At 46.5% G+C, this 13,057-nt stretch overlaps 1 protein-coding gene across 8 annotated transcripts in view; it reads right to left on the reverse strand.

Moving 5' to 3' along the window:
* Nucleotides 1-13,057, reverse strand: part of NCOA2 (nuclear receptor coactivator 2) — a 219,980-nt gene that overhangs the window by 48,762 nt on the left and 158,161 nt on the right. For all 8 annotated transcript variants that reach the window (XM_040433417.1, XM_040433418.1, XM_040433421.1 and 5 more), the window contains one exon: nucleotides 10,164-10,336. In XM_040433417.1, coding sequence (XP_040289351.1) covers nucleotides 10,164-10,336 — 173 coding nt within the window. The remainder of the gene's footprint in view (nucleotides 1-10,163; nucleotides 10,337-13,057) is intronic.

Here is a 13,057-nt window from a genome sequence, read left to right on the forward strand (position 1 = left end):
GACCCCCATCAGATGCCGGTGACAGATCCGGAGGATAGGTCATCAGTATTTACTTGGATAACCCCTTTAAGGCTACTTTCACGTCAGCGTTTTTGCTGGATCCGGCAGGGTTCAGTAAAAACGCTTCCGTTACTGATAATACAACCATCTGCATCCGTTCAGAACGGATCCGGTTGTATTATGTTTAACATGGCCAAGACGGATCTGTCATAAACTCCACTGAAAGTCAATGGGGGACGGATCCGTTTTCTATTGTGTCAGAGAAAACTGATCCGTCCCCATTGACTCGCATTGTGGGTCATGATGGATCAGTATTGTTTCGCAACCCATGACAGAAAGAAAACCGCAGCTTGAGAACGCAAATAAACTGAACGGAACGCATATTGGAGCATACCGTTCTGTTCAGTTACGTTTTGTCCCCAATGACAATGAATGGGGACAAAACAGAAGCGTTTTTTTCCAGTATTGAGCCCCTATGATGGATCTCAATACCGGAAAATATTACCGCTAGAATGAAAGTAGCCTGAGGCCATATTCACATGACCGTGACTTGTATGGAGGCTATCGGGCCATGAAAACGGACATGTTCTATTTTTTGAGGGCCAGTCGGTATTCAAGGTCAAATAAAAAGTTAATAAAACTGAAGTGTGAATATACCCATAGACTATCATTGTTCTGAAAACTGCCGGGTGACTTGCAAACGTTTTTCAGCAAGAAACAAGCGTGGAGTGCAGCAAAAAGAAAAGACCCAATACTTGGTAAAAAGAAAAAAAAACAAACAGCAATACTGCAGAAAAAGTTCTCAGCGCGACGCAAGGACAACTTGTAGAACAGCATTTTTAAGCGAATTTTAACAGCAAGCTACCACACCAACTAATCCTACTGGAAAGAGGGGTGCAAGCTTCTGGAGAAGGCTAGAGCTAGGTGACCCGGAAAACATATATACACCAGCGATCTGCCCTCCGTATGGACAGAGCGCGCACTCGCTGCAAAAAGAGAGGGCCAACATCCAAAACATAGCCCTCGTTTCCTCCGGGAGCTCTGCTACTGATCACATTCAGAAGTATCACCATGACATGTCGACAGGGTCGCTCCTACTGGATTTTTTTTCCATGGAGGAGACTTGGATGTAATTTGATAATGCAAATGGACTATAAGAATATGTTTTTTATACGTTTCCCTAAACTATACCGTCCTAGCAATTAGCGATTGGTTCAAGCATTTAAAAAGAGTTGTGATTTCATTATCTCTGTATGGGTGCAAATATACATCTTTTGTGCAATTAAAGGGGTTGTCTCCCTTCAGCAAATGGCATTTATCATGTAGAGAAATTAATACAAGGCTCTTTCTAATGTAATGTGATTGTCCATATTGTCTCCTTTGCTGGCTGGATTCATTTTTCTATCACATTATACACTGCTCGTTTCCATGTTTACGACCACCCTGCAATCCATCAGCGGTGGCCGTGCTTGTACTCTATAGAAAAGTGCTTCACTAGGTGCACCCCCGCAGTCCCAACCACCAGAGAGTCCGGAGCTTTTTCCTATATTGTACAAGCACGGCCACTGCTGCTGGATTGCAGGGTGGTCGTAACCATGGATACAAGCAGTATATAATATGAAGGAAAAATGAATCCAGACAGAAAAGGAGGCAATATGGACAATGACAATCACAATACATTAGTAAGTGCCTTGTATTAACTTTCTCAACATTATAAATATTGAGACAACCCCTTTAAGGCCAAATCATCTGCTTCACAAATGCACGTGGCTTCAAGAGGTTTTAAACACTTAGGCCCCTTGCAGACGAGGCCCCTTGTGTTGCAGATACGTTCAGTGAAAAATGCGTGATTTTGCAGGCAAGTTCATTCAGTTTTGTCTGCGATCGCGTTCAGTTTTTATCGCGCGGGTGCAATGCGATTTAATGCATTTTGCACACGCGCGATAAAAAACTGAATGTTTACAAACAACATCTCTTAGCAACCATCCGTGAAAATTGCACCGCATCCGCACTTGCTTGCGTTTCACGCAGCCCCATTCACTTCTATGGGGCCAGCATTGCGTGAAAAATCGCAGAATAAAGAACATGCTGGTATTTTCACGCAACGCACAAGTGATGCGTGAAAACCAACGCTCATGTACACAGACCCATTGAAATGAATGGGTCCGGATTCCGTGCGGGGGCGCAATGCGTTCGCATCACGTATTGCACCTGCGCAGAAAACTAGCTTGTGTGAAAGGGGCCTTAAAAAATGGATCTGCCAGACATTTCAATCATACAAACAAGCTTAACACTTAAAAACACTCAAATGCAGGGATCAGCAACCTCCGGCACTCCAGCTGTTCTGAAACTACAACTCCCAGAATCCTGGGGGAGTTACAGGAACAGCTGAGTAAGTGTGCATGCTGGGAGCTGTAGTTTCACAGCGGCAGTAGTGCCGATGGTTGCTGATCCCTGCATTTTTCATGGATCATCTCTGCGTTCAGGAAAATCGCAGCATGTTCTATACTGTGCGTTTTCCACGCTGCCCTGGAACCATAGAAGTGAATAGAGCTGCTTGAAAAACAAAAGACATCTGGATGCAATGCGTTTTTCACTGAGGGTTGCTAGGAGATGTTGAGTGTTATTCAGTTTTACTTAACGTGCGTGAAAAATCTGAAACACTGAAAGCAATCGCAGACAAAAAAAAACATTAGATTTCCCTGAACAGACCCAAACTTATTTCATATCACTTGTGGGAAAGAGGCCTAAGGATCCCCAAACATGAATCTGGCTCTGGTGGGTTTTTTCTTACAGTATAAAATAACTCTAGAACACATGGATTTTCATGCATTTTTGTGATGGCTTTCCTGCCCCCTACCCCACAGACGGTGTCTTTGTCCACTTGATTTTTTTTTATGGTGTTTTTCCCCCCAATGGAGATGTGAAAACACCTAAAAAAAATGTCAAGAGCTCAGCAAGCTGCGTTTTACAAAAGGAACCAGAAAGACAAAAAACGCCACCTAATGAACAAAAACGCCAGTAGCGTACAAAAAAAAAGGTATTAATAGTAAAACTAAAATAAATCATAAATAAGTAAAATCAATAAATAAATGGCTGTGTGTCTAGCGTTTCATATTTCCTACAAGGTCTTCAACTAACATCTGGTGCTGCTGCGGTTTTTTAACCACAAAAGAAGCAGCAAAAAGCGCTGGAGCAAAAACCACAAAAGTGCCAATAAAATGTCACTAAAAATCTCAGTGTCAAAGGAGCCTAAAGGGTGCATTCACATGCCTGCATGTATTTAGTGGTGTGCAAAACGCAGATCTGCAAAAAAAATAAGGATGGCGTCTTTGTTGCATCCGCTATTTTATTTTTTATTGTCTACAAAACGGACATGAATAGGACATGTTCTATCTTTTTTGCTGTGCTGCGGAACGGATATAGGGATGCAGCCCCACTGAAATGTATGGGTCCGCATGCAATGGATGGATGCAGAGCAAACATACGGCCGTGTGAATGGAGCCTAAAACTGATGGGACCACTACAGCTATACGTTACTGCGATTCAGCTATAGTAAAGGGCACAGGCCGCGGTTATGACTGAATCCAGTTGATGGATACTACTTAAGCTTCCGTGCCTTGTACTCCTGTGTTACCGGACAGATTGCAAGGAAGGAAATAAATACGACTGGCCTATAATGGATCAAGTAAAAAAAAAAACAAAAAAAAAAAAACACACACACATTTCCAGATTAATGGACTTTGCTGCTAATTCTCATCTGGGGTTGTGACCTGCCACCAATTCTCTGCCATTGGATGATCACACCTAGTTCTTGCTCCTATAGGCTTAAAGGGTGTGAGCAACTAAACAACAATAAGACTACGGAGGGAGGACCACTGTGAGACATGGCCAGCCGTCACATCTCCTCCAATAGACACACAAGACAATGGCGGCCTCTGGGGAATGAAAGGAGTTAAGGACATGTTGCTGCTCAGGAAAGCTTTAGGAGGTAAGCAAGTGAGACAATTATACATCTGCACAATACTAAAATTAGAAAAGCTGCCATATGGCTCGGAGAAACCAGCGTCACATTCGTATTCATTAGGAAGCATTCTGCTGGCATAAAAACACAAGGCCCTTCCTGTGCTCTCCGAATCTGTTTATCTTTTCAACATTAATGCGCCATATATCATCTGGCGGCTGAAGACACCCACAGTGCCTGGAAAAAAAACGTCAAGTAATGGGCGCAGCTGCACTCGCTCTCACTGGGAGCAGTCTACAGCAGATCAGACCGGCACTTCCCTCTTTTCACATATACACTTCACCCTTATTACCAGCAACAAAAAAATAAAAATAACAGTTTCCCCAGAAAAGATATCACCGATCCAGGCGCAATTCTGTTTTTCCCTTATTCGCTGAGAAAGTGAGACTCTGATGCACTGTCAGCGATGGCAGGAACTGCTCTGTGAGGCGCGTGACGAGATGACTAAGCAGAGAGGAGCGCCGCACAGCACCCAGCACTTCTAGTTAACTCACAAAACGAATGACACCGTGTACCCCGCAGGAGGACCTTCCTCTGCCTGCATTGTGCAGGAAGAACATGTGCAAAACATCATACCTACCTAATATCAGAGAGATTATTATTCTCTAACAGGCTGATCGTGTCTGACACCTACGATCAGATCCTGATGACCTAACCAGAGGACAGGTCATCACTTCCAAAATCTCTGAAAACCCCTTTAACAGGTGAATACCCTAGTGGTCATTTCCGGTATTTATAAGTTCAGACATTATGAATGGTTGTGCATTAAAGGTGTATTCTGGTCCACAGGATAAGGGATAACTATCAGCGGCAAGACTCCCACCCATCACGGCTGGTCGGAACTGTGCGCCATAAATGAATTTTCCGACCATTTGCTCCGTCCCTTTCAGGGGGGCTCCACGGGGTATGGGGCCCCGTTCTCATTACTGATAAAGCATTAAAGGGGGTTGTCCAAGTTGTTTTTATTGATGACCTATCACTCGGAGGGTCAGAGATGCGCCTAATGCAAGAGGCACGCCTCTTATTAAAGGATCTCACTCCATCGGACAGTGTAGGATCCGCCAGTCGTTCTCCTCAGCTACCACAACCCACACAATCTATGCACAGCATCTGTTTGTAGACATCAACCAGAAAGGGTGTAGGTGAAGGATTTGGGGCCCTTGTGCAATAATAAAGCTTGGACTCAACCCATGCAACTTCTCTTCGGGGCCGCAGCCCATCCGCATGGCTAGCAATCTAGACGTTTACGTGGTTCTAAAATTTCGGAAGAGGTATCATTATACAAATGAAAATGTAAAAGATAGTTTACGGGAAAGAATGAAATAGTGAATATAAAAATGAAACCTAAAATGCAGAAGTGAGAAACATGAGAGAAATATGGCTGTAAATGCAGGGGATGCGACTAACGAGTCAAAACCAGCTCAACCACTGACAGAGACAAGGAGGCAAAATATAATGGAGGAAGAGAAAGAACGGGAAACGTCATCCACAGTCACCAATATCATCGAGAAAGAGAAAGACATGCAGTCGTGTTTCGTTACCCCAAGCTGGATTTACACGGCCATGGGGAGGGGGCACATTTAGTGTATGTTTTATGGCCACAACACCCTATGCCTCCTGAACTGAAATCACATCATCGGCGATGAGCGACTCAATCCAATGTCGAGAGAGAGAGAAAAATAAATAATAATAAAATAAAAGCTTAAAAAAAAAAAAAGGACGACGAGAAAACAATGAGTGCCATACACAAATTTTCAGGCCAGTGAGAGCACTTTTCACTCAGGATCGGACTCTTATCGAATCCGTCGACCAATTCGAAACCCAAATTGAATTTTTAACAATTTGCTCATCTCCATCATTGAACTCCATGGTGCCATGTATCACGTTATAGAGAAATCCTTTCACATCATGCTAGCCTCATGAGAACCCCTCTCCAAATGTCCAACTCCCCTACTGCCATAAAGTGGGGAGATCCCCCACTTGGCACCTCGCTTTATGAGCCAGAATGATCTGTAATATCGGTGTCCTCCCGACAAAGCTTCCCATTGCCTGTGGGATCAGTTGATCACTGCGGTGACTTTTTCTTTCTACTACCACCTGATGGTTTCCTATGTTCTGGATTATGAGTGGTTGCGGGAGGCAATAGCGACATAGTAAACAACATTAATATCTACAACAGGGGTCAGCAACCTCCGGCACACCAGCTGTTGTGAAACTACAACTCCCAGCATGCTTCATTCACTTCTACGGAAAATCCCAGAACTGTCAAGCAAGTGTGTATGCTGGGAGTTTCACAACGGCCGGAGTGTCGGAGGTTGCCGAACCCTGATCTACAACATAAAACTTACTTTTAGGGTACTTACACACTAGCGTTTTTGTTTTCCGGTATCAAGCTCCGTCCTAGGGGCTCAATACCGGAAAAAAAATGATCAGTTTTATCCTAATGCATTCTGAATGGAGAGCAATCCGTTCAGGATGTATCGGTTCAGTCCATCTTATGTTTTTTGGACGGAGAATATAACGCAGCATGCTGCAGTTTTCTCTCCGGCCAAAAATACTGAACACTTGCTGGATCCGGCATTAATTTACATTGAAGTGTATTAGTGCCGGATTCGGCATTAAGTGTTCCGGCAAAACGGATCCTGCTTTCCGGTCTGCGCATGCGCAAACCTTTAAAAATCCCCTAAAAAATTAAAAATACCGGATCCGTTTTTCCGGATGACACCGGAGAGACGGATCCGGTATTTCAATACATTTGTCAGACGGATCCGCATCCGGATCCGTCTGACAAATGCCATCAGTTTGAGTCCGGATTGCTGGATCCGGCAGGCAGTTTTATTACAGGATGCCATAAACCATGAGCAAAGAATGAAAAAATGCCAGAAAGCCACATGTTCCACTCAGTTTGCATACGTCGACTGTAGCCCCAGTGCCACCAAACTGGGAAGCATCTGCTCCGTTCTGTAGAGTAAGCCCACATGCAATGGTAACTTTCCACTGCATACCTGCAGTAAAATCCGCATGCAGCTTCACCCCTGCTACAGTGAAAGAGGTGCGCCCCAGCCTTACAATGAGTAAATGCTGCCCGTCATATAAGCGCTATGTCAGACCGCTATATAACATGCACAGCATGCACGTACCACAGACTCAGAGCGCGAGCAGGTGCACCCCAGACACTGACGACAGGATCAGGCAGTTATGCTGCCTACAAAGAAAGCACCAGGACCCTGCAAGGTAAGTATACCTGGCTGATAATGTGCCCGTGTGACAAGTGATATATAAGACATCTGTCTGCAGGACAAGACTGGTGGGTAATGGAATCTGGTATGACAGCCTAACAAGAATGTCTAATTAATAAGCTGCTTACATCATGCCTCCATACATTATCATCATCTGTGCCAGATGGCACATGCCCAGGTGTCGTCAGACTGTGGCACTGCAGATGCTGCTGCTCTGTATGGAGTGCCTCCACATTGCGAAGTGCCATCAGGTGCCCCCCGGCAGGCTATACTAGTTGATATAGAGGGTGCTCATGACAAGAAGACAGTTAGGTCTCTATACCAGGGATCAGCAACCTTCGGAACTCCAGCTGTGGTGAAACTACGACTCCCAGCATGCACACCTCCTTGGCTATTCTCAGAACTCCCAAAGCAGTGAATGGAGCATGCTGGGAGTCGTAGTTTCACAACAGCTGCAGTGCCGGAGGTTGCTGATCCCTGCTCTACACAAATCACTGGTCAGGCCACACATGGAATACCTGTGTATAAGAAGTATATAGGAGGACCACCAAGGAATTAAGGCAATGGGTGAATTGCAGTACCAAGACCGATTATCATTAAAAAAAGAGATGGAGGAAATCTAATTACAATGCCATGATATATGAATGGATAGAAAAGGACGTTCTAATGATCTAGAGGGAAGAAGGCTTCACTATCATCCTAGGTGGGGATTCTTTACTGTAAGAGCATTATGGACCTCTCTACCACAAATTCTTGTGAGGGTAGATCAATATCACAAGTTATAGGAACTAGATTTCAGGACATGGAAGGCTGATTTTTTTATTCTGTCAATATTTTCCACCCAAACGTGGGGCAATTGGCATCCCTCTCAGGGATTTTTGCCTTTCTCTGGATCAACACAGTAGGATTATAGGCTGGACTTGTGCATATTCAACCTCATCAAACTCAATCTGCTTATCACAGCAAAGCGCTCTGGAAGGACGGGGAATAAAACAGGATACAGCTATTACTTCTCCCTAAAATATAGAAAAGAAAAAACATCCTTCAACTTCATCCTTCCAGGACCTCCCACCCCAACATCCCTCCCTAGATCCCCCCCCCTCAGTGTCATCCACAGATCCCCCCCCTCAGTGTCATCCACAGATCCCCCCCCCTCAGTGTCATCCACAGATTCCCCCCCCGCTCAGTGTCATCCACAGATGCCCCCCCCCCTCAGTGTCATCCACAGATGCCCCCCCCTCAGTGTCATCCACAGATGCCCCCCCCCTCAGTGTCACCCACAGATGCCCCCCCCCTCAGTGTCATCCACAGATGCCCCCCCCCCCTCAGTGTCATCCACAGATGCCCCCCCCCCTCAGTGTCATCCACAGATGCCCCCCCCTCAGTGTCATCCACAGATGCCCCCCCCCCTCAGTGTCATCCACAGATGCCCCCCCCCTCAGTGTCATCCACAGATGCCCCCCCCCTCAGTGTCATCCACAGATGCCCCCCCCCTCAGTGTCATCCACAGATGCCCCCCCCCTCAGTGTCATCCACAGATGCCCCCCCCCCTCAGTGTCATCCACAGATGCCCCCCCCCTCAGTGTCATCCACAGATGCCCCCCCCCTCAGTGTCATCCACAGATGCCCCCCCCCTCAGTGTCATCCACAGATGCCCCCCCCCTCAGTGTCATCCACAGATGCCCCCCCCCTCAGTGTCATCCACAGAGGCCCCCCCCCTCAGTGTCCTCCACAGATGCCCCCCCCCCCTCAGTGTCATCCACAGATGCCCCCCCCCCCTCAGTGTCATCCACAGATGCCCCCCCCCCTCAGTGTCATCCACAGATTCCCCCCCCCCTCAGTGTCATCCACAGATTCCCCCCCCCCTCAGTGTCATCCACAGATGCCCCCCCCCCCTCAGTGTCATTCACAGATGCCCCCCCCCTCAGTGTCATCCACAGATGCCCCCCCCTCAGTGTCATCCACAGATGCCCCCCCCTCAGTGTCATCCACAGATCTCCTCCCCACCCAGAGCCGCTTCCTAGCTAATTTATTCACTGCACTTGCCTCTGTATAATTGAAGAGAAGTGCCGTAATCTCAGACAGGCGCACTGGCAGAGGCAAGAAATACGGTGCATGCGCACTTCGATGCCTCTGCCAGTGCGCCTGTGTGAGATTACGGCGATTCTCTTCAATTTCACAGAGGCAAGTGCAGTGAATAAATTAGCTAGGAGGCAGCGCTGGGCGGGGACATTGCAGGCACAGGCAGCATCGCTTTGCTGCCTGTGCAGTTCGCAGCGCGCCCTGCGCTGATAAAGTCTTGTTACTGCGCGGGCCGCATGACATGGCTTCGCGGGCCGTAGGTTGGGCATCACTGTGTTAATGTATATGTTAAACGGATGCCTCTGACAGATGCCATACAGTGACATTCGTCACAAAAGAAAAAAAAAAGAAAAACATATGTTAACATATTCTTTTTTATTTTTTTTACCAGAAGTGTGGTGTGCTACGCTTTTGTATCCCTCCCACCCCAACATATACACGGAAAATCGTGATGAGAACCCAGCCTAAAGCGGCAGGCTGAGCATGCGTGCTGCTGCTCCATACATTCTTTATGCCGGCAGAGGTACTACCAATGCGTGACAGGACAAGGAATGGCTTGCACTCTCATTCTGACAGATACTGATGTGGTTAAGCAGCTCTTAAGCTCCTCCTAACAAGCAGCTCTCTGAATACGAATATTGCAATACGTTCTACAGGTCTTATGCAAAACACAGAGGAGGAAATATTGTAATAAGACTGGAAAAACTGGTTATACTGGAAGCTTCTACCCCGATCGGCAGGGCACCTGTAAAGAATCCGGCTTCACACAAACAGTTCTAACTGTACAGGTCTTCCCTCCCGATTGCTTCAAGTCTTACCTTGCTCTTTGATCTGCCGAATTTGCTTCACAGTTTCCTTCAAGATTGCACATTTATCGGGTTTAAAGTTGAAGTTGTCAATATCATTGAAATTTGCGAAAATCAGCTCTGCCAGCTCCTGAATGTAGCGGTTCTCTTGCTCTCTGTTTCGCTTCTCAGTGCTCCTCTTGGGGCTGCAAAAATACATTTAAAGTGAAGTAATGAAAGGACACCACCGGTAATTGAGGCACAATCCTCTGCTATACATGCCACGGTACAAATCACCCAAAATCCAAAGTACAGCACATCACAGTGTTTGTAAAGGACACAATGTTCCTTATCCTATAGCAATGGGTGCGACATTGCTAGAGGAGTTCTCGGCCTAATACCACGGTGATGAAAGCTCCTGACTTCTCCGATTTACTAAACACATTCCTCACAAAATAACGATTCTGGGGCCCCTTTTCTTAGAACACTGCATAGTGTTGTTCCTCTGTTATTCCTCCTGGATATGAATGAATACAGTGACAGCACCGCACTGTGTCAAAGAGGCATCTCTCTACGTACACACTGCCAGGGTCTACTCTGTGTCACACGGGGTAGGGATATGACCTGCAGTCGGGGGAAAACCTTAGTCCAGCCCTATAGAACATTCCCAAACTTAGAGGGATTGTACGGTTTTAGGAAGAAACCAGACGACACAGGTGATCTGCCTGCAATAAATAAGCGACCATTACTTACCTAGCTACAGCGGTGACAACACTTGACTGCTGCAATCACCGGCCTTCGATGCACTGCTGAGACCAGCGATGGTCAACATGACACCACCACTGCAGCTGGGTAAACCGATCCAGGGCAGGGGAACCGGAACGCCGATGCGAGATCTGCCAGGTAAGTAATGATCACTTTTTTATGGCAGGTGGATCCCCTGTGTTGTCTGGTTTCCTCCTGAACTAAAATTGTGATGTCCCGACATAAACCCAATGCATATGAGCAATACTAGGACTTGCTCTGCTTTCTTTTGGAGACTCATGAGGGGAGAGTTGTCCAAAGTGATGCAACGGAAAACTGGCTTAGTTGTCCATAGCAACCAATCAAAATCCAGCTATCATTTTTCAGAGATCCTTTAGAAAATGAAAAGGTGGAATTTGGTTGGTTGCTATGGACAACTAAGGCAGTTGTCCTTTGCACCAGTTTTGATAAATCTCCCCCATTATGCCTCATTCACACATCAGTGTTTTGGTCAACAATTTCCATCAGCGGTTGCGAGCCAAAACCAGGACTGGAGCCTCCACAGACATAAGGTATAATGGAAAGATCTGCACCTGGTCTGTGTTTAGAGCCGTACCTGGTTTTGGCTCACAATCACTGACCAAAATACGGACGTGTGAATGAGGCTTTATCGTTACATCAATGCAAATTTCTAGGACTCTTCTGGGAAGGATAGTTCTCCTCTAGGTCAGTGTTAGCCGATAAATTAAATTAAAGAGGTTTTCCAAGATGTTAGTATATTTAGTAGGTGGAGGTCCGACACCCCGAAACCGTGCTGATCAGCTGTTTGAGAAGGCAGTGTCACTTGGAGTAGCGCTGCGGCCTTCTCCAGCTTTCCCTAGGCCAATGACGACACGGTCATCGGTCACGTGGCCTAGGAGCAGCTCAGCCCCATAGAACTGAATGAGGCCGAGCGCGATACCAAGCACAGTCGCTGTACAATGTACAACGCTGTGGTCGGTAAGCATGGAGAAGGCCACAGCGCCTTCTCTAACAGCTGATAGGCGGCGGTCCTGAGTGTCGGACCCCCACCAATCAGATACTGGATAGGCCATCAGTAATAAAATCTCGGAAAACCCTTTTAACCCCTTTGAAATAAAAGGGGTCTGTACTTGTAGCGTTTTCTAATATACACACTGGGGGAGATTTAATAAACTAAATGCAGCAGAATTCTGGCTTAAAGGGGTTGTCTGCTTTTTCTATATTGATAACCTAACTTCAGGATAGGTCATCAATATGAGCTTGGCGGGGGTCCGACCCCCAGCACCCCCATAGATCAACTGTTTGAAGAGTCCGCAGCACTCGTACAAGCTCTGCCTTGTATTCACCAATTAACCGCTCGCCGTTGACATTGCAGCAGCAGCAGCAGCAGCAAAGAGTGTAATTACAGCTTCCCCGTTCCAGGGGACGGAGTGTAACTGCAACAGCATAACCAGAAATGGGCCCACAGCAGCACAGTGTGTTTCAGGGAAGGGTTTCCACATAAGGTTACTGTATTAGGAGAGGAGATTGGTGGAGGAGGTCAGAACGCACTTCATAAAGGTGACTTGTTCCTGTCATGGTAATAATCATTCAGATTATTTTAACAGTGTGCAAGGGGAAAAAAAAACTCCTTTTCTGATCTGGCTCCAGACGTCGTATTTGAACAGACTACGGCTTCCAGCCCATTATCCTACCAGAACTACACAACTGCCGTGAAGAGGTGGACACAATGCCAAAAAACTATCAACACAAAGGCTTCTGGAAACCTCGCTATCTGACAGGCAACACTGATCTTCTGGATGATCTGCTGCAGTGAACGTCTTCCCCAGACTGCTACTCACACTTTCTTCTAAACTTCAGTAAACTTTCTGATTTAATGCGGCTCAAGGAAAAAACTAAATTTACTTTCACTGGGGAACGAACAGAACGCTTACCTGGTGTCCTCCTTTTCATCTCTTCAGCTGCGATCTGCCAATTTCCGGGCCCTCTTCTGCCATCCAAGATGGAAAAAGAGCAGCTCGGGAATCAGTGGATCTACACCTGAAAAGATGACAAATTAGGGTACTTTCACACTAGCGTTTTTCTTTTCCGGCTAGGATATGCCCCCATTGTCTTATAAGTGCGGGTCCCACCGCTGGCACCCGCACCTATATCGGGAACGG

This window comes from Bufo bufo, chromosome 5, assembly GCF_905171765.1.
Source record: "Bufo bufo chromosome 5, aBufBuf1.1, whole genome shotgun sequence".
In the NCBI taxonomy this organism is placed as follows: domain Eukaryota; kingdom Metazoa; phylum Chordata; class Amphibia; order Anura; family Bufonidae; genus Bufo; species Bufo bufo.